The sequence below is a fragment of the Lissotriton vulgaris genome, chromosome 1_1, assembly GCF_964263255.1.
Source record: "Lissotriton vulgaris chromosome 1_1, aLisVul1.2, whole genome shotgun sequence".
In the NCBI taxonomy this organism is placed as follows: domain Eukaryota; kingdom Metazoa; phylum Chordata; class Amphibia; order Caudata; family Salamandridae; genus Lissotriton; species Lissotriton vulgaris.
Window position 1 is genome coordinate 819923583 of NC_141685.1, and position 27800 is coordinate 819951382.

The window sequence follows — 27800 nt, forward strand, 5'->3', positions numbered from 1 at the left end:
TTGAACAGCCTTAGCTTTCCACAGGAATCACAAGCCCTAAAAAGGGATTTAGAAGTAGACATCCTTTGAGGGTTAAAAAACCAACCAAAGTAAGAAGAAACTGAGCAGAGCTCAGGGAGACTCCCTTCACACGACGTGCGGTAGAAAATCTGAGAGCCTGAGCCTCTGGGGAGAACATTCTGGTGGGTGCTGTCGCCTGATTGGCTGCAGTTTGGTCTATACATAATTACTAGGATAGTCATGAGTGTAGGAGCTTTTGCTCCTGTAGCTGAGGGCTACTTTACTTCCTGGTTGGTTATTACCAAGGTTTTTTAGTTATTACAGGCATATTATTGCTTTTTTATATACCGTGGGACTCCCACTCCGACGACGGGGAATGATTCAGGCATGTGAATCTATGAAAGACACCCCAAATACTGAAGAATAATTGATTCTTAGCCCTGGTGTAATGAGCCCGCAAGCCCTATGGGGGCTGGTTCTCGCTTAGCACACATCAGATCATAGAGCATTATATAATCAATCAGGAGATGGTTCTCCTTTGCACTGTTCTTTTTGGCTCCAGAGCAGACCACAAAAAGTTGACAGTCTAAGATTGTCTCTGGTCAAATCGATGTAAAAACTTAGTGCCCTGTTAGGATCAAGATAGTGAAGGTGTTCCTCTTCCTTTGAAGGATCTGGTGGAATGCAGAAAGACGGCAAAGTAATGGATTGCCCTATGTGGAACGGCATCATCATCTTTGCAAGAAAGCTGTTTTTGTCTGAAGAACCAGTTTGTCTGGAAAGATGTGTACGTTTTTTTTTAGGTTTTTTAAATATTTTTTATTGAGTTTTATATAGCGCAAATTTGACACGAAGATATCCGGTATCAGAGCGCTTTACACGAGCATCAGTTGCGTTACATGAGGAAACATTCATTTTTGTTAGACACCGGGAGATTACGTGATTTGCACGTAATCACAGGATGTTGCTCGTCCATGCCGAGACTAACCTGGTTCCTCAGATTGGAGGTCGACCGCCCTTACCGTTAGGCCAGCTCCTCTACCCTAGGGTTGCTGGACTGACATGGCCTGGAGGTAACTCATTCGTTGAGTAGAAGTGATTGTGGGGAGGAACACAGTCTTTATGGTCAAAAGGCATATAGGACATCTGTGCATCGGTTCAAAAAGGAGTGCACATCAAGTAGGAAGGAACCAAACTAAGGTCCCACTGCTAGATCACCAAAGGTATTGGCCGGAACTTTTTTCCCAACTTTGGAAGAAGGTTTAAGTCTGCCATTGTCAGGAGTAAATTTCCAACATTTTTCAGTACTGGAAAAGATTAGAGAAGAGTTGTTGAAAACCCTTAAAACATGCAAGTTAGTAGGTTTGCACAGACGCAAAAGGATATTCCAACCCTTGAACTATTGTTTACCACTAACTTCAGTCCCAGTATGTAGATCTGCAGAAACCTAGCAAAATAAAGGGATTACTAGCATTCAAACACTACCAGGGTATGAGCCCCGGCGTAATCAGAGAGGCTGTATAAGAGCTCTTATATAATGAGATTGCTGCCATAATTTGTCACCGCACAGCAAGGCACCAAAGGGACAAGTGGATTTTGTTACAGGACAAGTAGATTTATGAAGCAACCTGCCCCATGGACAAGTGGATATTTTAATAAATTCCACACCCCTGTCCATCCGCCCCTAGATTTCGCATATGACAGTGGGGTCACTCTCCTGGTCCTTACTGCTTAAGGTCTGCTGAAATACCAGCACCAACCTCAAGGGGCGTGCGCCTTCTGCTTTGAACTACTTAAATATGTGCTATACTCTGCCTCAGTGGAACGTGCTGAGATGGACAGAATACCCTAACGCACACCCCTGCCATGAATGACTCAGCTGCACAGACATGCGACTGAGTTTCTCGTAGCTCCTGTGACACTCCCTGGATTTAAATGAACATGACTGAGCTAGCGACATCACAGTTTCACTTGCCTGCAATGTAACCGATTAATTTTAAATAAACCTGGCAGCCTTTCAGATGCAGCCGCCTGACTTCTACAAGGAGTTCTCCTGCATGAGTTATCTCCTAGTTTATCCAGTCCTGTTTTGTTACATTCCTTGCCTTGTGATATGGGTACACTTGGTTTTCCATTTGTATGCATGGCTACAAGTCGTGAATAAAAAGTTAACGAGCAGTAAATCTTTCTTGCAGTGATATTAAAACAGGCGTATCTTTCTTGCAGTGATTTAAAAAAACACAAAGCAGAGGAAAGGGCTCTAAAATCAGTTTTTATGATAATGAACTCTGGAAAGTGCAGATTGCAGCCAAGGGTTTGGTTTCTTTGTTTAGGGATTGTGTCTTTGTGTAATGTAACTGGTGCTCATGTAAAGCTCTTTAATAATACCTGTGGGTCGAGTTTGCGCTACAGAAAAATGCAAAAAGAAAAAGGGAAACCGGAAGCCCATGAAGGAAATTGCTGCAGCAGAGCTCTTCATTAATCACTCAGACACCCTCCTACTATAAAGATAACATCCTAACCAGTAAAATGGATAAGTTCAAGAAAGATTTAGAGCGATTCTCCATGGTGAAAGTGTACCCCTATACCAGCGAGGACTACGTAGCCCCTAGTTTCAACAGCAAAGGGAGACACTATGGATCGAATTATTCATCTTCGGGCTCTGACACGAATTCTAGTGATTCAGAGACACCAAGTCATTCTGGAACTTACCCCAGAGGGGGTGGTCAACAACAACGACCTTTTAAAAGAGGTGGCCATCAAAGAGGTGGCATGTACAATCAGCAGCCAGGCAATTATCAGAATCCCGGTCCCTGGTGGCCACCAGGTCCATGGGGTTTTCAACCACCTCCGCCATTTGCGCAACAAATGAATGCATACACTCATTTTCCCCAGTTTTACCCTGATCAGTCTTTTTTAGGACGTGGCCGGGGACAAAACAGGGGCAGAAGAAAAGGACCACAGACCGTCCACTGGGAGGCCGACCAGACGTTCCCAAATACCCGGAGCAGGAAAGCAGCTCAACAGAGCAACAGCACAGAGACGACAGGAGTTTAGTAGTCAATTTGAGTTCCCGTGCCTTGACACCAGTCGAACAGTCAGTCCTGGAGAAAGGTCTAGGCTTTGTGCCTACGAACCAAGGAGATCCATTCCTTTTGAGAACCGAACTTGAGAAGTTTTTTCGAAAAGTGCGTCTCCACTTTTTCTTTAAAAACCGAATTGAAGATTCTCAACTAGGAGATGCTACACCCACTAACACTGGACTACGTCCACCTTCCATCTTCACTCCGTTGAGCCACCAAGTTCCATCTCATGTTATTACCTTTGAACAGGCAGTCAGACATGATATTTCAAAATTGCAGGACACTGATCGTAGAACATTCCATAATTTTTCCAAATTAGAACAGGCCGTCAAAAACCTCTCGCAAGATCCGTCAATTATTATAAAACCTGCGGATAAAGGGGGAGCGACTTATTATGGATTTGGACCAATACTGTCAGGAATGTCTTAGACAATTGGACAATGATAAATTTTACCAACGTCTGACTGAGGATCCTACCCCACATCTACTCACCGAAATCAAAACCATGGTAGATGAAGGCAACACTGAGGGCTGGATCACCCCTCACGAAGCAAGATTTCTAGTGACAGAAAAACCCATTACTCCGGGTTTTTACTGTCTTCCGAAGATTCACAAAGCCACTAGACCACCACCAGGACGTCCCATTATTTCAGGGATTGGCTCCCTTTTGGAACCTCTTTCCACTTTCGTGGATCACTTCCTTAGACCTCTAGTCAAAAAAATGCCGACTTATTTAGACGATACAGCGGATGTTCTTAGACTGTTACCAACTGTAGAATATAATGTAGAGACTGACCTGTTAGTCAGCTTTGATGTAGAATCGCTCTACACCTGTATCTCACAACAAGATACATTAGACACAATAAGAAGTCTACTGTCGGCAGAAGATCTTGACAGCATAACTCCAGTAAATTTCATCTTATCCTGTGCAGAATTGGCTATGAAGAAAAATTTCTTCAAATTTGAGGAACAACTTTTCCTTCAGATCTCCGGGACATCCATGGGGAGTGTCTTTGCCCCGAGCCTCGCCAACCTCTATGTACACCAATTTGAACAGACCTGTATCCTCGACCACAGCAACCCATTCTTTGATCACCTGGTGCTGTGGAAGAGGTATATAGATGATGTTCTGGTGGTATGGCGAGGCTCAGCTACAGAGGTCCAGTCATTCCATCTATGGCTTAATGAACGCAATCCACATCTAAAATTCACACTAGAATACAGCCATGAAAGACTTTCCTTTCTGGATTTATCCATCTTTCCTGAAGCTGGGAATCTCCATAGCGAGCTCTTCACCAAACCCATGGCGAGAAACTCTCTGTTGCTCTTCAACAGCCATCACCCACGTTCCCTTAGGGAGAATCTCCCCGTGGGTCAATTCCTCCGAGTAAAGAGGAATTGTTCATCGAAGGCCTTGTTTAAGAAACATGCAACTGTACTAGCCACTCACCTACAGGAGCGTCAATATCCCAAACAGCTAGTGAACAGAGCATGGAAACGTGCTTCAAATAATAATCGTGAAGCATTGATTGAGAGACGTCCACCGAAAGCACCAAGAGAGCGACTTGCTTTTGTCAGTACATTCAATGCAAGATCGCATGACGTAAAGAAACTGGTTCGAAAACATTGGGGGATTTTGAATTCAACTGAGGCCAATATTCCGTTACCACTCTTTTCATTCAAAAGAGCACCAAGCTTGAGAGACACCCTGGTTCATACCAGACAGAGGAGACATAACACTGATGACACCACAACCCTATGGGGTCTCCCACCGGTTTCCGGTCATTTCCCGTGTGGGTCATGCAGTGTTTGTCCTCAGACGGCTAAAACCACCTCAGTCGATATAGGGACAGGTAGGACGTGGGTCCTCAAAAAGCACACGAACTGTAACACCGACAACGTCATTTATATGATCACCTGTCCCTGTTCCTTAAGATACATCGGGTACACCACCCGTAAAATCAAGTTGAGAATTGGGGAACACAAAAGTACAATCAGATGTCGCAAACAGGCCACTAAATTAACCAACTATTTCTTAGACCACAGACACGCGGCTGACGAAATGAAGTGGGTTATCCTTGAACAGCCATATATTCCCCCTCACATTAGTGATGTGTCTAAATTTCTATTCAAGAAGGAACAGAAGTGGGTGTTTCTTTTGAAGAGCCATATCCAGGGCCTGAATGACGACATACCGTGGACATCGCTGTAAACAACTAGTTCCGGTATGTCGTAGTTCACTACTGTCCCGTATTAAAACATAATATCTTTTGGGATTCAGAACCGTACTATATGAGTCGATCCAATATCTCTCATAACAATCTACACACACCGCTCCAGGCTTGGCGCCCTTAGTGTAGAGCTGCATGGTCTATCATTTCACTACGCATGCGTGAAGTTAATACACACATAGATCTCATGGCACACGCATGCGCAGGTGTTATGACATTTCATTCGGCGCAAGCGCACATCAGCGATAGCGTTCCTTTTTTTGACCTTGCGCAATTGTCCATCGACAATACCTGCTACAGCTGTAGTCAATTATCCCATCACTACGGGTATAAAAGGACTTGCACGTTCATTAGCCAGTTACCTCCACTCCCTCTCGGATGTTGGTGTAGAGGTACCGACAGACAGGTAGGGCACTTCATTCAATGCTTGTTGCCCACCCTTTTTTTCGTATTCATTACATTGCCAAATCTAGCTTTCTTGGCTTTAATTTCTCCTTAACCTTCCCCTGCATGGTCTTAGCCACTAGCTCAATTGAGGTTGAGTCTCTTTCTCATACAACTGGTTTTTGTTAGGGGATTGTTGGAAATATGTAATCACATGCATATAAACAACTCGGATATCTCTCTGAGGATGTTTATTACATTTCCACCCTAACAGAGCGGGCCTCCTTCCCGAGTGGGTGCCGGGTGAGGTGAGGCAGACTCCCACACAACGCTGGGTGAGTCTATATGTGTCTAAACTGTTAGTAATTTTAGATGCACTGAAACCGGTAAATCCTAGTGTTTACTGTGCTAGCGGGGAGACAATTTCTCCACCGCACTGTTTGTGTGCTTAGTGTTTGTTTCTTGTATCCTTGATACCGTTAGACACTAACTTTTTTCTGTTGTACACTTTTCTCTTTTTTCCACTTCAGGAGACTAAACAAGACTTGGAGTACCACCAGTACACATCTGGGCTCAGAGGAGCTGGTAGGATTTATCCAATATATAGTGTACATAGTCACTTTTTTGTTTTTGCAGTCGCATTTTTCACTTGGTCCTGACGAAAGCTTGGATCAAAGAGTCCATCTAGCTGAAACATGTCGACCTTCACCAACTCTGCCTTCACATAGTTATTATTTTAAACTATTTTTGGCATTTTAATTTTGACCTTAGTACCATACCTATTAAACTTATTTTTGGTCCTAGGAGTCAATTTTATCCTCACTTTTCTCACATATTAATTTTCACCTGCACTACACCCCATTAGCATCACCAGTGAAGCACTGTGGTCTGAGTTTACATCACATAATCCATCTCTGCATCATCAATAGGTGCACTGGTTAAGATATGGATTGATGATACATCTCCCAAGTGACGATCCTCCGCCAGACGGGTGGGCTGATGGGAATTTTCTCCTGCCCAGTGCTATCACTCCAGTGCTACTAATGGATTTCGGGTTCTAGACTCAATACGGCACACCTACAGTCATCTAGACCAGGCTATTTCTTTTTTTTGCTAGTTGTAGTTAGGGCACAAATCGCTCTGGTCGCTAAACATGCCCTATTGACCCACCCTACATTTTCTTTTCAGTACCCTCCTACTACTCGCCACATACCACGCATACACAGAACTAGATTGGGAGGACGTGTGTTCTCTGGCGTCGCTCCTAAAGAGTCTGCACGCCTCCCACTCTGTATCAGAGCCTTCTCCTTTCTTCTTGAATTTGACAAGAAGCTGAAGACCTGGCTTTTTAATTCACCAATATTCCCAAGGTAGGGCTAGGTACACACACATGCTCCGCGCCGGGATACCCTCGCGGGTGATCGTGCGCTTTATAAATATAATATACCATAACTTCACCTAACATAACATGCCATAACATACCATGATGTTACATAACATGACGGAATATCACCTGATGTAACATAATATAACTTCATTAAGGTTAAAGTCATGCTTTTTGTCCTTTTCTAAAGTTTATATTCCATTTTCACACCGAATCAGTGGAGGGATTTTGGCTTGTGGGTGTAAAATAAGCGTTTCGGCCACCTAGAACTAAAAGGAATTTGAAGTCCTGTTGGAGCACAAGCATGCAGCTGTTGGTATTACGCCATGTTGTTCATAAAGCACTAGATTTCTAAAAAGTAGAGAAAATTCTGAATTCAGCAAGGGGTCATATGTGTAGACCACTCAAGGTTTTTCTCAAATAAACTAAGGGTTGAAATAAAGAAATATTGAAAATGAGTATTACAAACTGCCATTTGTGACAACGCTTCCATTTGTAACTTTTTGTCACAATGGTCGATTTACAAAAGCAAAATGCCATTGTTAGCTAAACCCTTCTGGTTACTGGGATAAATACGGTTTGTAGGTTCTTCAAGAACCAAATGTTTCCAGAGCATCAAATGAGCTTCTCCTACAATGTTTTTTCTTTGTGTACCAAGTACAGACCAATTCATACGGTGAAATATGTAGAGTGAAAAATGAGTATTGAGGAAACCTATGGATTTCTCAATCAATCAGGGGAATTGTAAGCACGCTACTCACCAGAGAGGGTCTCAAGGCACTGAGGAGGGGGGGGGGGTGAATAGGGTCCGCAGATCTGTTAGTCGAAGAGCCAGGTCTTGAGGGCGTATTTGAAGGTGTTCAAGGAGGGGGCGCGTCTGCTGCATGTCCCACCTTTTTCTCAAAAGTTAACTCTCATGGAGTAGGCCTGCAGGACTTTTATGCTTCTACTTTTATTTGCAAATTTCAGGTCTGTGGCACTTTTTTTCTATGTGTGCGTGTTTAGTTTCCTTTGCTCCCCCACCCCACTTTGCTTGTTTTAACTTGCTAGCAACATTCCATGTGGTCCCTTTAAAAGACCCCAGCCATATCTCAATCCCCCACCCGCCCTGTCACTGTTTCATCTCGCTCCCCTGCCCTTTTGTCTGTGTGTCCCCTCCCCACCCCACCAACCAGTCCGTGCTGGCCATTCGAAAAGGGCAGTGTGTACAAGCATTATAGCTATTTTGCTAAAAGTTAAACAGCACGTAAAAAAGGAAACATCGACAGGTGGTGTACGGAAGTCTAGAAACATACCAATTCTGTTTAATCTCTCAGGCACCCGAGAAACCTCTTTATGGTAGATCCACATTTGTACGGATACTATATCAACCTCCGCCTTGTTCTGTAACTGGCTGTGTGTTTTTCCACATACATCCAATCCACACCACAGAATTCCATATCATGCTACAAACTTCAACAACACACCACATGATTCAACTCTACTACATACCACTCCAGAACACACAATACCATTCCACGTAATTACATTCCGTGACACACAATCCAACTCCACATTATTTCAGTACACTCAATACCACATAATTACTATCCACATAATTCCACTGCACACCATGCCACATAATTGCACAGCAAAAATCCAATTCACACCACACAATTCCATCACACACAATTCACACACTAACAATTCCAATCCAACCCACATAATCCCGCTCCACACCACATACATCCATTCCACTCCACTCCAAACCAAAACACATGGGTAAAATACATTGGCATTTACCACACCAATAGCTCTAACTCTCACAAATGCGAGACCTATTGCATTGCAAATGCTTGTACTTTTTTCAGGGCGGCGTCGACCACCATTTGGTGCTGGGTCCATCCCTTGTCTGACGTCAGTCGGCGCCCCGGAAGTTCCTATGCATGGTAGCCTTCTTCAGATTCTTTTGTCCACTGTGGGTCTGGAAGAAATAGAAGAGACTCTGGATTTTAGGACGAAATCCCAGAATTTGCGGGGGGTATTTTAGCAAAAGAACCATTCTACATCGATTACCAAGGCACCGGAGAAGGAGGATACCTCCGGCCACCTTTCACAGTCGCGGGAATCCATCGGAGCAGCAACCACGCAGATGGACAAAATTGAGGCAAGGTAGGGGCCATGAAAAATACCTCTTTCAAGATTTGCCCTAACTGCCACCACAAATTTGCACAACATGGTCCACACAACTTCTGTAACCTCGGTCTGCCTATGGATCACAGACCAGGACTGCGCGGTATTCGCGTCATAAACACTTACAGGCCCAAAGAAGGCAGAGGAAGAGCACCATACAGGTATGTTCGGTGCCAAGAAACAGCAGGTATTGCTGCAGGATTTGAGCTTCTCAAGCAATGAAGACAAACAGGGGGCATACGCAGAATCAACACACGGCGGGTCGGACTTCGAAAAGAAGGCACAGAAGGCAGCTTGGGCATCGAAGAAGACTATGACTAAGGGTCAGCTACAGCAGAAAGAACCCCTTGTATCCCATGCCAGAGATACCGACGAGGGGAAAACGTATTGACTCGGGTACAAGAACCCAGCCCTGCTGTTACGACAGGAAGTCTTCCCGAAGAGGTAGCCAAATCAGAGGACATATGCTCATGGGTGAGTAGTTCAGGGTAGCTCACTCTCCTCGCCCATTCCAGATCAAATAGGATAACTTGGGTCCAGTCTATTTTCATGTTTTTCAATACTATGGTCAGGAGAGGTAGGGGAAGAAATGTGTACAAGAGCCCAAGCTCCAGTTTAGGCATCTCCAAGGGAGAGCTGCCTTGGAAACTTCAAAGTGCAAAACCTTGGACACAGCACATTTGCTGCAGTGGCATATCGATCAAGCCAGGGTTCACCCCATAGTTGGTAGACACCCTGTGCCACCTTTGCGTGTAACTGGAGTCAATATTGGCTGAGTTTGTCCACCCTGGCATGTAAAGATCCAGCCAGGTGCTGGGTATTCAAAAAGATGCCCTGAACGTTCAGTGACTTCCCTAGCTGTAAAGCCTTTTGGCACAGACCCCATGACCCTGCACTGACCAGTTTGCTGCAGGGCCACTTGGCAGTCGTGTGGTCTTTGAGAACCTCTACTAGTTCACCCTGATGTTTGCAAAGAACGCCTTCAGTGCAAAGCAAATCGCCTACAACTCCAACAAATTGATATGGAACCGGCTTTTTGCAGGAGACCACAGTCCTCGGATTTCCACTTCTCTCAGATGACCTCGCCAACCACTCCAACAACAGGATGCATGTGTCACGACCATTCACTCGTTTGCAACCTACAGTTCTGTGTGGAGTATGGAGAGGAGTCGATCACTGCTCGACTGCGGTTAGGCAGCCACAACTGCAGTTCTTTCGCAGTTTCCTCTGACAACTGTATGGAATTCGAAAGGTTCCCTTGGTGTGGAGCCCACTGAGATGCCATACCCCACTGCAGAGCTCACCTGTCACCTGGCGTGGTCTACAAGCAGGATGCAAGATACCAAGAAGCCTCAGAGGCGCTGTTACCAAGACCCAGGCCTCAAAGTTTAAAACATCGGAATCCTATCCTGAATGTCCTAGATTCGTTGAGGCGGAGGGAAGACCTAAAAGCACTGTATCCAGGGTGACTCAGATGAAGGGGCTGGTGTGATTTCAGCACAGTGATGGAAAAGCCCAGCAATGTTAAAAAAAATAATGGGCTGCCATCTGTATGTGGTTTAGGACTGTTTGAGGAGAGCCTGCCTTCCAGCAACCAGTTATCAATGTATAAGAACAGTATTCTCAAATTGCAAATAGGCTGTGATCACCATTGCCACCTTTGTGAACACCCAGTTGCACTGGTAAGGCCAAAGTAGAGCACTGACAACTGAAAGTGCCCCTGGTCCAGCAGCAACTGCAGATAATGCTTATGGGAGTGCAGGATGGGAATGTGGAGAGAAGTGTCCTGCAAATCCAAGGCCACCATCTAGTCTTTCTGGTCCATGACAGATGTAACTTGGGCCAGGGACAGCATTTTGAACATGTCCTTCCAAACGGTGAAGATCTTGATGGTACAAAGGCCTCCACCCTTTTTCTGCACCAGGAAATAATGGGAATAAAAGCTAGTCCCAACATCTGCTGCCAGCACCCTCTCTATGGCTTCCTTGGCTAAGAGATTCTTGAACATCCTCTAGGAGTATGGTCTAGGGGTCCTCCAGGACTTGTGTTGTCCGTGTCCTATCTGAGGGATGTGAGAGGAAAGGTAGGAAGTAACCCTGTTATACAGTCTAAGCACCCATTGGTTTGATGTGATGTTCCTCCACTCGGGAAGGTTAAAGGTGATGCGACCTCCCACCGAGCGATCGTGCACTGCAAAGGGTGACAAAGTATTTTTGTGGCAGCTGCTGGAGGAGGGGCTAGGCTCTGGGTAGATAATTGGCCCTGAGGCCTGGAAGTTTGTAGCCTGATCCCCCCTCGCTTACCTCAAATCCAGAAATAAGTTTTCATCATCATAACAGGCCTGTAATAGTGATCTTCTCAGAGTTCATCTTTGTGCTGAGAGAATGATTTGGAGTCCGAATTAGGATATAGGTGTGGCTGGTGCGACATTGGTGGAGGCCACTCTTGGTTTTATTCGGAGTTTGAAAGGGCAACAGGCTTCTCCTCCAGCATCGATACCAGCACAGAAGCATAGGCTGCAGCGTGATCTGTGGTGCCCTAACATGCCATGGCGATGAGCAGGAAGCTGGGGGCGACTTTGAAGTGAGTGGAACAGTCAGTGTCGGGGTGGACCAGTTGGCAGTGGTCCCACTGGAGGCCACCTCAGAACCTTGGGGGCCTGATTGGGTACAGAAAATGTGGCCTATATCTTCTATAAACTCTTAATACTGTTGGGCCCCCACTGTGGGGCCCAGCAAGTTGGGAAGGAGAGGCATGAGGGTCAAGTAGGTTAAAGTGATTGGGACCGGTATTGTGGCGTTAGATAGGAGTTGCAGGTCGAGGGAGACATGTTTAGACATCATATGTTATTTTGTACTTTTTTTTGGACTTAAGTGATGACCCTGATTATGAAGTTGACCATTTACGAGATTGGCCCCAGGAGTGTGTCTGCACCCTCGATTTTGCCTTCTTAGACGTCCGTTGAAGTTCCACGATATACAGCTTGGGTTCGCAGTCATCAATGGCTTTGGGGTTCATCTTAGTGCATTTGCCATACAACGCCGAATCGTGCTTGGAGCTCAGACAGCAGAGACAGACCTTGGATGGGCCTGGACACATCTGCATGTACCAATCCTTACACAGTTGAACATCTGTGGCCTTAGGAGTGGACATGGCCTTGCACACTGGAAAGTTAAGGAAAAACTGTCAAATCGGATTTACTCTACGGAGCGAGCTCTGTATCCACGTCTGAAAGTGCTGAAAGAAAGGAACTGACATCAGTGTGGGAAGGTAGTGCAGGTATGGTGGCCCAGACATAATATTCAGAGCAGGACAATTACGATGTAGAGCCGCAAGATGCCAACTATCGACGCGCAAGGCAGATATGAAAATCATCCTGACCCAATCTGGGGAAATTCAGAAGCTGAGGAATCTGCGATTAGAAATCTTCCCCAGAATAGTAATTTGTCCTAGGTTTTGTCAAGCCCTGCACTTACCCCCCTATATACCTAAGAAAGCTGCTGGGCAGCCAGTCAGATAACAGCAATATGGCATCAGTCCTTCTGTCCAACCCCTCCCAAATCTCAGGTACTCTTCTCCCCAAACATTCAGTAAGGAGAGGAGAGTTCTTGTTCAGCCTTTCGTATCTTTACTGTTCCAAAGGTACTATGACTCAGTCAGGGATGAGTTCGAAAGGGAAAAGTAAATGTATCCAACCTTGCTTCCTTACGCGTTTGTCCTGCTTAAAGTTGGTTGGCCTTGTAATGTTAGTCAATACAAATAGCACTACGGACAGCAGAATGAAATATTCTTCTCTGCTGGATTTCTGTTACTATTATTACGGCAACTAATACCAAACTGCTGCTAAAATAGGAGAATTTTGCACATTCTGTTAGCGGTTATCACCATTCAAAACATTAATTCTCTTTGCACTCTACATACAAATGAATTCGTGTATTTCATGTTTACCATACAATTAGGCTTGATTTGTACATGTATGCTTTATCAAGAAATCCCTGCCACATATGTCAACCGTGTCTAGTGTGATAATAGACAGAGTACCCCTGTATTGTATGCAATACTTTTCCTTAATAATGGCAAGCACAGTTAGTAAATTATAAAATATTGATTTTTTTTAAATATAGGATCTGCAGTTTGTATGTAATGTAGTGTACATTTACTGTAATAGAAAGGATCTGTGAGCAAAATAAGGGCACACTTTGTGCTTCAGACCATTTTGCTTCATGTTATTCTTTAGTGAGTCGGGAGAGTGCAGAGTCTCAGCCTTCACATGTTTCAAGGAAGAGAATTCAAGTTTGAAGCACTCGAACTCCATTATTTTAATGCACTTTTATCACAGGTTATAAACAAATCTGTTTCTTCTAGCTCAACTTACCCAAACTTGGAACACATTCTTCGGTCTACTGAGTTAGTTTATTCCTTCCTCATCAGAACCACAAATAATTCGACCACAATCATTAGGATTAAAGCCAATTCTGTGAAAACATTTAAAGATATATACCCTAGTGTATGGAACGCTGACTGTTTCTTTGAATGATCTTACCATACCCCTTCTGTCGGTCTTAATATGTGTATTATGGCTCTTAGACAGAAGGAACAGGTTTTAAACCTTCAATAAATGTATGTGGATATGTTGTATGTAACAATTGTACCATTCTACTTGCACTACATGCAACTTGAGTGATGATTGCGCCAGTGGGGGAGGCGACAGCGAATTCTGCTGCCCACTGGAGTTTTGTGGCCCATAAAGGTCGGACTAGGAGGCTGCTGCAGAGGGGGCTGTGGTGGACTGGTCTGACCACTAGCCCCCGGAACAACGGCTGTGGTTCTCACATCTCCAGCCGCGCAGAGGATGAACAGCTTGCGCTGGTATCTGGCACTGGGCGGAACGTGGAGGGGATTGCCTTCCGAAGCCACGAAAGGGGCGAATAGCAGACTACACAGGGCGGGTGGTAAGAGGCCCAAGGACCTGGCGGTAGCCTGAGAGTCCTTAAAGCGCTCTAGCGTGTTGTCTGCCATGTCGCCGAAAAGGCAATGGCCATCAAAGGGCATGTCCATAAGAGTGGCATGGACATCCCTTGAAAAACCAGTCTACCTCAACCAAGTGTAACGTCGAAGGGCTACCGACGTGGGAATCGTCCTGACTAGCGAGTCTGCGGTATCCAGCCCACAGCGGATGGTGAACTTCCGTGTATACCTCGAGGTGGAGGCCGGTGGAATCAGCACCAGGGGAAGTGAAACAAGGTTGACCAGCGCCGATCAGGAGCCAGGACTGGATCCAAGGGGACCCTGCGTGCTGAGGTCGGAGCCGCCGGCGTCGAAGGCCCAGGGCCCGTAGCAGAGTATGTGGGGCTCGAAAGCGCTCCAGCTTAGTCAGGCTGCCCAAAGGCAGAGTGCATCATTTCGTAAAATTGATGAGGCTGGGGTTGTTACGGGATCCGGGAAGGGAGAGAAACCGGGAGTTGACCTTTCGGGCTCCGCACGCAGAGCCGCGAGAGGAGCACCACCAGCAACCCTCGTCGCGTCGGCCGTCGGACAGGGAGAAGTCAAAGAGCGACAATGCTATTACGACTTCTTTGTGTGCTTCGACTTACCTGACCCAGAGTGCAAAGACTTGGAAGAAGAATGATGGTCGCTCGGCGACTGGTCCTTCGACCCTCTACGCGACCGGGACATCGAGCGGCGCGGAGCAGACTGTCAGGCATCAAGACGCTTTCGGGACCGCTCCTGCAAAGACTTCGGATTCATGGTCCGGCAGTCGGAGCACGACTTGGGGTTGTGGTCACGCTCTAGGCAGAAGAGGCACATGCAGTGCGGATCAGGTCGATTACAGGAACCGCAAGCCTTTGAGACTGGCATCCCTCGTGCACCAGGAGTCGATGGACTAAAAAACAATGTCGACAAAAGTAGAGAAAAAGTTGGTCAAAAAGGGACTGGGGATACCCCTGGTAAGGTGCCCATTGGCCCTACCTGCTACTCCCAGAAAACGCCCCTAAATTTAGTATTTAAGTGACATCCTCTATTATGCCACCCTCCTGTGGAAGGGGGCCTAGACCTATCTGAATTGGAGGAGTTCCCCCATCTTCAAGATGGCGGGAACTGAAAAATGTGCCTCACCTAGCCTCCCCCAACTTACGGGTGGGGTTGGCAGAGGTGGGCACACCTCCATTCTTCTAGGTTTTTCCACTGGTTTTCCTGTCCAGAGGCTGGGGGGGGGTCGCAATAAAAAGGAGGCAGGCTTTTGAAGCTTCACCTTCGAGCACTGGCCCATTCTGGGGGAAGGAGGTGTTACATCTCTGTCCAGGATGTGCATTGTTTCTGGTCCCAGAAAGCAGAGGCTCTCCACCCAGGGGTCCACTAACATATCTGTGTGCTCCAGCCTGCCTTAAGCCAGTCAGTGCCAACACCAGGGTCTGCAGGTTTTCAGTGGGCACCTCCAAGTAGATGGTGAAATAAATCTCACACTGGCATAAGTGTGGATTTATTACAAGAAGTTATGTGGGACCAAACACTCCTGGTTTCAGTGAAGCAATCATGGTGCTGTCGAAGTCGAGTTCCCTGGCACTTACAATATTTATAAATTGACTTATGTAATGTAGGGGCATATCTAATCATGCAGATATGCCCTCATCTGGGGTATAGTGCACCCTGCCTTAGGGCTGTAAGGCCTGCTAGAGGGGTGACTTACCTATACCTACAGGAAGTGCTAGCTGGCATGGCACCCAGGCTGGGTGTCATGTCTACTTTGTAGTTTTTCACCTCAGAAGGGAATGCAAGCTGTAATGGCAGTGGCATGGTCCTAGTGAGGGAGGTCCCAGGGGACCCTCTACATCTTCCAGGCCCTAGGTACTCAGGGGACCATTTAGGACTTACAGGGGGCAGAAGTACCAATTGTGGGTATGTTTTCGGGAAGGAGCACTGGCACAGGGGACCTGGTTGGCAGGGACCCTGTGCACTACAATCAAAACCACATCAAAACCATACAAAAAGTGGGGGCTAACCATGTCAAAAGAGGCCATTTTTCACAGTATCCATCAGAACAGATGTTACACTAAAGAAGAAAACAAGTTACTTACCTGTAACTTTGGTTCCCCAGTATTGGTAACTTTCATAGATTCCCATGCTTTGTATCATTCCCCGTCGTCGAAATGGGAGCCTCGGTAGTATCACAACCATAGAAACAAAAGAGAAACATAGGCCTAGGCCTCATCTCATTTTGTATCCTATCACTCTCTTTGTGTGAAAGAGACCAAACTTTTGCCAGGACCAATCAGAGCAGCCTCACCCCATAGAACCTTCCTGAGAGAGCTCAGAGCCTCAGATTTTCGTAGCCGTTGTGCAAACCGCCACTAACTCTGTAAAAAGACAGAGCTTTCCCAGGGGAGGAGGGTGGGCGCACTGGAATCTATGAAAGTTAGCAATACTGGGGAATCAAAGTTACAGGTAAGTAACTTGTTTTCTTGCCCCAGTATTGGAACTTTCATAGATTCCCATGCTTTGTATCAGAGTAGCTAGCAGTAAATTACCAAGACACATTTTGTAAATACATGGTATCACATAACCACATAGCAATACTTATAGCATAGCAAAAACAAGAAACAAAATGTGCTCCCCAAGAAGGAGGGACTGTAGGGAAAGCTCACCTCTCAATGAAAAAGATTCCGAAGAACTGCCTGACCAACAGCCGTGTTGTCTCGTCCTACAGATTCCAGGCAGTAGTGTTTCGTGAAGGTATGAGTACTGCTCCATGTTGCTGCCCTGCATATGTCTTTGATGGCGACTCCAGAGAAAAGAGCCACAGACGATGCCACAGACCTTGTGGAATGTGCACGGACCATTCTGTTCAGTGGCTTGCCCGCTTCTTGATGGCAGAATTGAATCGCACTTGAGATCCAGCGGGAAATGCCACTCTTTGCCACAGGAAACCCCTTCCGTGGTGCGCTGTAGGACACAAACAATTGGGATGATTTTCGAAAGGGTTGTGTGCGTTCTAAGTAGAATTTCAAGCATCTTTGAACGTCCAAAGAATGTAATGTGCGTTCCGCAGGCGTAGAAGGGCGCGGAAAGAAAGAATTTGAAATCAAAGGTTCATTCAAGTGGAACGCTGAAGGCACTTTCGGAATAAATTTCGGATTGGTGCGAAGAATCCGCACATCCTTTTTGAATTGAAGGAATGGATGCACTATGGATAGGGCTTGAAGCTCACTAACTCTTCTCGCTGATGTAAGAGCTAAGAGGAGGGCAAGTTTCCAAGACAGGAATTTCAAGTCCGCCTTGTGCACCGGCTTAAACGGAGCTTTCATGAGTTGAGCCAGGACAAGATTGAGCTGCCAAACTGGCAGAGGAGGGCGAACAGGAGGATACATCTGAAACAAGCCTTTCAAGAATTGTTTAACAATCCTAGAGGACCATAAGGACGGGCCTGAAGAACTGCGCCGAAACCTTGATATGGCTGCAAGATGTACCTTCACAGAGGAATGCGCCAAACCAGACTTAGCCAATGATGGTATATATGGCAAAAGTTGATGCGGTAGAGATTTGTAAGGATGGAGACCTTGTCTTTGACACCACAGGCAGAACCTCTTCCATTTCGCCTTGTAAGTTTTATTAGTGCTTGTTGCACTTGCCTGGGATAACACTTCTCTACACTCCTTGGGGAGATTCAGATGATGGAACTCTCTGTGTTCAGGAGCCACGCTGTCAAGTGCAGCGATTTCGGATCCAGATGGAACACCTGCCCCTGATTCCTCGATAATAGGGATGGAATTGGTCTCAAGCGAATTGGATGATCCTGGGAGAGTAGAAGGAGTTCTGTGTACCAGAATTGCCGGAGCCACGCTGGTGCAATGAGAATCATTTTGCAAGCTTCCGCCTTCATCTTCCTGAGTACTCGTGGGATGAGGGGAATTGGCGTAAAAGAACGCGCCGTACCAGGCAATCGAAAGAGCGTTCCCCAGAGATCCCTGATGGTGAACTTTGCTTGCGTAGAACCGGCATTTGGCGTTCACCGGAGAGGCAAAGAGGTCGATGGTCGGTGTTCCCCAGACCGAGGACACACTCTCCAGAATGGACTGATTCAATTCCCATTTGTGATTCGCCTCTGTCTGGCGACTCAGGGCATCCGCCGTGACATTGAGAGAACCTGCCAGGTGTTCAGCCTTCAAATTGATTCCGTGCAGAATCGCATAATCCCAGATTCTCTGAGATTCTTTGGATAGAGTTTGTGACTTCGTTCCTCCTTGCTTGTTGATGTAGTGCATGGCCGTCGTATTGTCCGTCCGGACCAGCACTGTCTGATTTTGAACTCTGGGAAGGAAAGCCTGCAAAGCCAACCGAATGGCCGTCAGCTCCAACAAATTTATATGGCACTGGCGCTGCTCTAGACTCCAGTGTCCGCTGTCTTGAAGCTCTCGGAGCACTGCTCCCCAGCCTTTTAAAGAGGCATCTGTAGTCATATCAGGGCGGTGGTGAAATCCTGAATGTCAGACCTTCCGCGATATTGTCTTTTACTAGCCACCACTTGCATGCTGTTCTCATTTGTGGTGTCACAAACACCTTGTCGTTGAATGATCCCTCTGCCTGGCACCATTGCTTGTCTAGCTCTTATTGCAGAGGACGCATTCGCAACCTGCAGTGCGGTATTAATGGTATGCAGGATGACATTGACCCGAGCAGGGACTTGTATTGTCGGACTGAAAGGCATTTCTTGTTGAGCACCTGAAGAGCCGAGACGATCAACTTTTGTTGAGGTTCCTCCGATGGACGAGCTGTGCATTGCGTCGTGTCCAAAATGGCACCAAGGAACTTTGTGGATCTTGATGGCTGCAGAACTGACTTGTGTTTGTTTAGCTGAAGGCCTAAGTGATTGAACAACTGGATACAAGTTGAAACGGCTTGAGAAGTTTCTTTGAGAGATGGAGCCTTGACGAGGCAGTCGTCCAAGTAAGGGAACACTTCCAAGGATTGTTTTCGTAGGAATGCAGCTACTGGTGCTAACACTTTGGTGAAGACCCGTGGTGCAGACCGAAGGCCAAACGGAAGCACCTTGAATTGGAAATGGCTCTTGCCCACTGTAAAGCGTAGATATTGTCTGTGAGCTGGGTGTATTGGTATGTGGAAATACGCATCCTCCAAATCCAGAGACGCCAAAAAATCGCCTGGGTTCAAAAGAGGAAGAATATCTTGGAGAGTGACCATCCTGAAAGAGAGTTTGATGAGATAAGTGTTGAGCTCTCGTAGGTCTAGTATGGGACGCCAAGTCACTGCGGTCTTCCGAACCAGGAAGAACCTGGAATAAAAACCTCTGCCCCTCAGAGAGAGGTACCGGTTCTATTGCCTCCTTGATGAACAATTGGTGGGCTTCGAGATGGAGGAAGATTTTTCTCCCTCCATAAGGACTCTCCTAGCCTCTTCCTTCGCGGAGTCTGGCAGTTGTTCCACAAATGGCTCCATGTCACACCACATCTGGCAGTCGTATCTGCCTAGAATGGCGAGAGCATTTGCTGCTCGAACAAGCAAGCTGGCCATGGAAGAAAACCTCTTTCCCACGTTATCCAGGCACCTACCGTCCTTGTCCGGAGGCGTAGTCAAAGGCGTTGATGGGTTTTTGGATTTACTTTGAGCAGCCTGGGAGATCACCGAATCAGGCTTCGGCTGACCAAGAGGACAAGCTGGACTGCCCTCTGTAGCCTTATATTTCTTTTCCAGCCTAGGAAGAACTGGGATAACGGTGGCTGGATTTTGCATGATCTTTATCCCTTCATCCCACACATGCTCAATTATGGGAATGGATTTGACTGATCTTTTGTATTGTTCTTTAAAGTCATAGAGGAAACATTCAGACTCTTCCCTTGTAATTGGTAGTCCAAACCTCTTTGACACTCTCTTCAAGAGGTTATGGAATCTCCCTATATCGACTGGAAGGGAAATAGAAGTGTGTCTACCAGTGGCATCTGGATCTTGTGGTCCACTGTCATCGGGATCCAAGTCTGGGTCCTGCAATGGATCAGTCAAAGGATCCACCTGTACTTCTTCATCAGAAGAGGAGTCCTGCTGAATGGTAATGGCGGGCTCGGGATCCGATGTCCGGGAAAGGACCGTTGGTATGACCACTGGCGTGAGAGGAACCGCTTGCAAGGAGGCTGCACGACCACTGGTTGCGCTTGCGGCAACACCTGAGGCGGAGGTTGCACAGGCTGCAATAAAGGTTCCGAAGGAAACCTGTTTCTATAGTCTTGCAGCATCTGAAGATCAGAGATTAGAGAGGCCGGCATGGCCACCATGTCCTGTCCTAAACCAAGTGGACGTCGCTCCTGAGGAACATAGCGATGAGCCTCCTGATCATATGCCTGTTCATAATATTCCTCCGTGTCAGTCTCCTGCAATTTGACATGCAAATCTGAGGGACTGTAGGCATTCCCATATTTGCCACCATCATACTCTTCCTCATCCGACTCGTCATCCAGGAGCAGTGTAGGTGAGAGCGTTGAAACCCGTCTTGGAGACGTCATTTCAGGTGTAATCTTCAGCTTTTGAATAGGAAATTGCAAGTTTTGAACCGTCGACTGAGCCGTCGTCGACGGTGTGCTAGTCGTAGACGCTATCGTCGATGGAATAGTCGACGGTGCAGTGGACCTCGTCGACGGAGCCTTGGACGTCAGACGGTATTATCGTCGACGAACTCGTCGTCATTACCACGAGCGTCGTTGTTGTTGTCGTCGACGTAGTCTTCGTCGACTACGAGGCTGTCGACAGCACCTTACCGGAGATCTTCATTGTCGAGGAGGAAGAAGTCATAGTCGACGAACCTGGTACCTTAAACGATGATGAAGTCGTCGACGTCGAAACCGCCACCGACGAAGATCCAGTCGACGGGGGCAAGGAAACAGCGGGATTTTTCATAGAAGTACTCGTCGTCGACGTACCTGGTGTTTTTGTCGTCGACGGACGCTGTTTCTTCTCAGGAACAGTCCCTGGAATGACTGTAGAGTGTTTTTCACCAGTCTTTTCTTTTTTGGATGGAGGAGAAGAGAAAGCAACCTCCTTTTTGTCTGTAACCAATCCAGCAGCCTGTCCCTGCCTCTCCTTTTCACTTCCGTGAGGAGATTTAATGGGACTAGCCCTCTCAGACCTGTCAGAGATCTTATGAGGGGCCTTGATAGGGGGCTCGGCTGAAGAAGAAGGAGGAGATCTACCCCTCTTCTTGGATCTGTGAGAGGAAGCCATAGATGTCGAATCCTCTTCATCTGATGAAAGCACTTCCTTCAGAGTCTTCATTTTTTGAAGCCAGGTCAACAGCCGGCCCTCTCTGTCCCGAAGAGTCTTTGTAGAGAAGGTTCTACAAATCTTGCAGTCAGTGGCCTTGTGTTCCGGATAAAAGCAATATATACAGTTTTCATGCTTATCTTCCACAAAAAATCGTTTTTTCCCACAAGAGGCACAGGACCGGAATAAGGCCTTCTTCTCCTTGTCAGACAGGTCTTGATTGAAGTTGAAAAAGTTGTAGAAATAACTTGAAAGAATCAGAAAACTGAGCAGAGCTCAGTGGAGACTCCCTAGCACAACGTGCGGTAGAAAAATCTAAGGCTCTGAGCTCTCCCAGGAAGGTTCTATGGGGTGAGGCTGCTCTGATTGGTCCTGGCAAAAGTTTGGTCTCTTTTACACAAAGAGAGTGATAGGATACAAAATGAGATGAGGCCTAGGCCTATGTTTCTCTTTTGTTTCTATGGTTGCGATACTACCGAGGCTCCCATTCCGACGACGGGTAATGATACAAAGCATGGGAATCTGTTATAGTTCCAATACTGGGGTAAATAATCTTTTCACTCAGATGAGGTCAAAAGCATTGGAAACAATAAGATTAACTTTTCTGAGGACTTTATATATATGTATCCATCTGAAAGTGCAATGAAAATTTCTAGCACAATTTTAACTGCTGAAACTGGTGTTCTGAAAAGGTAAAAACGGCCCTAGGGACAAATTGTGAAATTAGCCCATAAAATAGACTGTAAAGTTATCACCATTCCAAAGACCAATTTCAGAGGTTGCACATTGAGATGTTATATTTCAACGCAAATAAAGAAACAGAAAACAAGCCTCTCAGCAAAGGGAAACGCCACCTTCTTCCTCTTTCCTCTGCTGAGCTCAACTTATGTGCCCCACCAAATAAAATTTGAGAAAAAAGCAGAGATATGAAAGTTGACAGCAGCCTCAAAGGAGTCATCTTCCAGACATAGGCTATCTCACCTTGATTGATGTGACTCAGAGTAATGAACTGTTGTTTGTAAGTTGTGCAGTCTGCTTCACATATCAACGTCTTCAACAATTGCTGGATATCATCAATTCCATGCTGGACGCTTTCATACAGCATTCTCCGCAGGTATCCAGTGTTAAATATGGTCCCTGACCTGAGTAAGAGAAAATGAGGTAATTACTTTTCAGTGCTGACTTTTCAGTACCAATAATTGTGTTTTTTAGATGTGGATAGATAGCTCTTTAAATCAAAAGTACAACCTTAATTAATCACAAGCTGTGACTCATCTAAGGATGAGATTCATTTTTATTATGATTACAATGTAAACAGAAGCGACCGGCAAGGTGCAAAATTATATGTTTACTGAAACTCATCCCTTCACCAAAATCAATTTTTGCAAATGCATGCCCTCCAATCTCTAAGAGACTTAGGTTACTGATATTATTCATAATGCACACACAAGTACCTGGTGCAAGAGAGAGATCTTGTTTTAGAGAATAAAGACTAACAGAGTAGTCCACTGTAATTCATAATGTTTTGCTCTGCCTGCAAGGATGCTAGCTATTTTTTCCATTCCTATAATATGCCCAAAACAATAGTCAGTCTCGGAGGTCTGGGGTGGGGCTATCATTGCCCCTGAGTGCAGTTATCACGAGCTTCGCCACACATAAAAGCAAGGACATCAACTTACCCTTCTTTGAGTGTAAAGGGTATGTTTGGGGGTTGGCAACACCCACGAGCATACACGCTGGTAATCTAGGGATCTGAACCTGGAAGATATTGTCTTTCCAATACAACTGCAATGTAGGCCAAAACCAGTGAAGGTAGATTAACATGCCATTAGCATTACATCCTCTCCAGAATTTCTGGGGGCCTTTTTCCACTTACTCTGTTGTGTATGATACCACCAATGTTGCTATTTTGTATAGTGCTCCTTGTGTTGTGGTTGTTCTAGCTGTGTCCTGGATCTAGAAAAAAAAACTCCCCTCATTCAGTCCCAGACAACTCTATGTCTTGTTCTCTCTTCCATTATTTTTGTCCATAGTATAAGTAGTATTGTCTCCCTGAGATACCAATTTCTTGTTTTTTTCTTGGGACAGTAGGAACTCTTCAAATGTAGTGAGGGGACTGCAGACTTGTGGTTTAATGGCGGGTTCACGATCAGTATCTGATCTTGGTGTATCAGACTTTTCTGATTCCAGCATGTCAAAGATTTGCAAATGCCCATAGAGTTTCTTTAACACCTTGGCTGCTTGAATTATTCCCCTGCTGTGCTGGACCATAATACAAATGGGTGTGGTCATGACGATCTCGGCTCGTCATGAGCACAGAAGGGGTTAGGGCACAGTTGAAATCTAGATTTCACAAAATTGGGGTGAAGGGGGTGGGAACCTGTGGAGTTTCCCTTTCTCAGTTGATCTATTCCAGACACCTAGGGTCACACTTGTAACTGGAGAGGAGTAGAACCAGCAGGCTCTGTCTTTTTTTAAGCAACTATCAGACCTTTCCTGTGCATATCCCCAAGTATAGTCTAGTAAGCATCAATGTGTGTCCGACTCTTGACTGGATCCACTCTACCATGTACCTTAATTGGGAAGCTTTGTTTTCTTTTGATATTGGGCAGTCCAATCCCAATTTATTTGTTGAGTTGTTGCAGTATCCTCAATGCTAGCCTATGTTTTTTCCTGCCCATACAAAGCTGTCCAAAAGCACCTGGATCTTTTGCAATGCTGAACCCTTAGCTGGGATTGAGAGAAAATGTATAGTGTATGCATGGAGGGAGGTCATCTTCGTAGCAGCTATGCATCCCAACTGGGAGAGTACTGCCATGTGCCATGTCTTTCTGGAGCGCTTTAAGCAGGATATCATAATGCAGTTGTGTTTGGACAGAAAAGTTCCCCGCAGGGTGACGGATGTGAACCCTTGACCCAAGTGCCCCAGATGCATGGATGTCTGGGTACCTGGCACTGATATTTGGAAAAGGGTGAAAACGCATCATGCCTGTGGGCCTAGACTAGAACTGTGTCAGGGTAATAGTCCGGGAGGGGTGCCCCAATCGCTATGCTCAGAGCAGTAGAGGACTACTTCCTTTGCCATGAGTTAAGTGACATGAGTGTGTTGGTGGTAGCATACTAGTTTTGTGCTTACTTATGATCAGTATTGTGAATAGTTATCATACCTGTGTTACGAAATTGGTGCCTACCAGCCCACTCATGAAAAGTTCTGCTGCTGTGTATTTAACTCACCCTTGGCCTACATGATGACTGTGTGTTATGCTGAGCAGTATGCAATACTTGGGTGAGTGTGATGCGATGTATGTGGGCCTGTGCATGGTATGTAACATTGAGACCGGTGGGTTTATTTCTTAAGGCCAGAGCCTGCAAAAGGCTAATAGAGGTGAGGAATGCAACCCCCTGACAGGAGATGGGGGGTGCTGACATTCCCAAGGGCTGGGGTGGGAACATATAAGTTAGAAGAAGAGGAGCAGAAGATCCTCTGTGCACATCAAAATCCATAGGATTCCAAGACAAGTTAGTGGTCAGTGGGGACTGGGCTTACTGTAAGGTTGACACTATAGGACCAGAGAATCATTACAGAAGAGAAGGCTTAAGCTTTTGAACCTTTGTAAAGAATATTTCAGTGGAGGCTCATTGCCAGGTGTGATCTCCGGTTACTACCTTGACCTGTGTTGTGGGTCAATCGAAACTCGATTCGCTCTTGCGGTGGCAGGCAGTCACTTAGACAAAGGACAGGGTAGGTGAGAGAGCACTTCAAAGCAGTTGACACCCAGAGCAGGAACTAAATTACAGCAGTGTCTGGATTTTGAAACTAAAAGTGGGAGCCTACTGGAACCAGAACTAGGGACCACATTCTGCTAGTCTCCCTGCTGGGTGAGGGGCCATGCCCCAGGTAGTCAAGACCACTTGTCCTGAGCCTGGAGCACCAACCTTTTGCCTGCCTGTCAAGACCAGTCGACCTTGTAAGGAGGAGGAGAGCGCCTAGAGGGAGAAAGACCCAGTGGGGATCCTATCCAGTGAATCCCTGTGAGCAAAGTGGGGGACAGCTGAGAGAGCGCAGACCACCTGCGTATTCTTGAGAAGTCTGCCACCCCTCAAATGCCCAGAGGAGGCCAAGATGAAACTAGGGCTGCTGCTCTTGTGCAAGCGACATAAACGACTCCAGTATGCAAAGAAGGGTTAACAGTGAAACTAGGAATGCCACCCTTGTGCAAATGAATTCGGCAATTCACATGTGCCGGGAAGGGGGCTACAGTGAAACTTGAGCGCTCACCCATGCTGAAACAAGGGCGGAACACTACCCATTGCTAAAGGAGCTGCGGAAGGGGCGTATAACACTGATGTGGGCAGTCCAAAGACTGAGGAGGCCCAACGCATCATCAGAAAAGGACAGAAACAGGTCACAGACCCTCAGCATTGGGAGCCCAAGAATACACAGCCTGGCCCACCTGCACTTGCAGACTGCCATCTTGTCAGGTAAGCCTGTTTGAGACAGTCAAACCTATGCTGAATTGCATAAACTTAGCGCAAAGAGCTGGTGAAGCTGACGCTTAAGCCAAGCTTACACACTGTTGTGTTGGAACTAGCATGGGCCACATCTAAATCTCATTTCCATTTTGAATGGAGAATAAGGATTAGTTACTTACCTGTAAACCTAGTTCTCATCTAGGGGTATACTCCAAGTCATAATCTATGAATAATTACCACTCATGTGCGGGATCCCGGAACATATAGAAAATACATATATATACATATATATGCATATGTGAAAACATATTATTATAACACATACAATTACGGGGGACCCTAGGGCTAATTTAATGACCTGCTCTGGGTACACACCCTACCGAACATTCACTACAACGAGGGTACCAGAGGGTCAAGAATCTTACCAAGGAATGTTTGGATAATGGTTGAGAGTTATTACCACTAGCCATACCACAACTCTTCTTTGTGAAATAGACAAGAGCCAAACTAGTGTTCAGTCTCTAACACCCATCAGTCACCACTCGGAACCGCCCTTCATCATTTGGGGTTCTGAGGACCAACACATCACCTGGTCTGATCTCGATCAGGAAGGAGCCTAGTAGATAATGAACGGTCCTTCCTGTAGGCAAGGTGGGGTCACCTTTTGTTAAAAGAATTTGATTGTATCAGAGTGATGTAACTGGCGGGGTAAAAAGTGCAGTGCAAAGAAAAATGTGATACCAAGGGGTTAGGATAAAGTGAGTAAAATTGGTTTAGGAAGCAAAGAATTAAATGTAATTGGATACAGCTTCCAATGCCAATATTAAAAATAGCCAAGACAGGGAAAATTTATAAACTGTCTAGTAGTGGAACGTGGTCGACATGTTTCAGCAAATAATGGCCAAGTGGCCTTGCTTTCTTCAGGACCTTGTCATAACGACTAATGCTACTGCAAACAAAACCAAAGTGTAAAGAAATAGTGTTTTAAAAGTGAAACAACGTGGATACTGGTATGTAAGTCACCTGGACCTCCTAGGTGTACTGTTCCGTATCTTCCCACAAACCCAGTTGTTCACTAGAAGAAGTTAAAAAGAATAGCATGAGTACATCACGCACAACCTGTCTCCAAACATCCTTGTTCATATCATCATGAGTGAATTCCATCATTAATGATGCCTATAAAGAAACTGAGGCCAAATGCACTGTATACACTAGTGCCTTCCAGTGTTCATAGAACTTGAAGGTTTTCAAATTTCACGTGTTACATCTTACCTGATTTGTAAGATGTAGAGACCTCACCCCACCTGGCTGCGGCAGAGGACATAGGTGAAGCACCGCTCTGTTGAGGTGAATAGATTCAAGCATACCTGAAAGACACTACCGACGTCCTACGTCTACTGCCCAACCTGGACTTTGATGCTACAACCGACCTTTTGGTCTCATTTGATGTGGAGGCCTTATATACCTCCATACCTCAGGATGAAACCCTGGAAGTCATCCACTCCTTGCTTGATACCAAGGAGATGGACACCATCACTCTGGTTCATTTTATTATGGCCTGTGCCACCTTGGCTATGAAGAAAAATTTCTTCAAGTTCGAGGGAAACACATACTTACAGGTGTCAGGCACCAGCATGGGGAGTGTTTATGCTCCCAGCCTGGCAAACCTTTATGTGCATTCCTTCGAGCAACAACACATCCTGAATGAGTCTAATCCATACTTCGACCAGATAAAAATCTGGAAGCGATATATGGACGATATATTGGTAGTGTGGCGAGGTTCAAGATCTAGTTGCCGGGATTTTCTTG

The 27800-nt window shown here is 46.0% G+C and overlaps 1 protein-coding gene across 1 annotated transcript in view; it reads right to left on the reverse strand.

Moving 5' to 3' along the window:
- TRMT1L (tRNA methyltransferase 1L) overlaps positions 1–27800 on the reverse strand; it is a 540757-nt gene that overhangs the window by 108904 nt on the left and 404053 nt on the right. The window contains exon 15 of the mRNA XM_086957219.1: positions 22500–22660. Within this exon, the coding sequence (XP_086813345.1) occupies positions 22500–22660 (161 nt within the window). The remainder of the gene's footprint in view (positions 1–22499; positions 22661–27800) is intronic.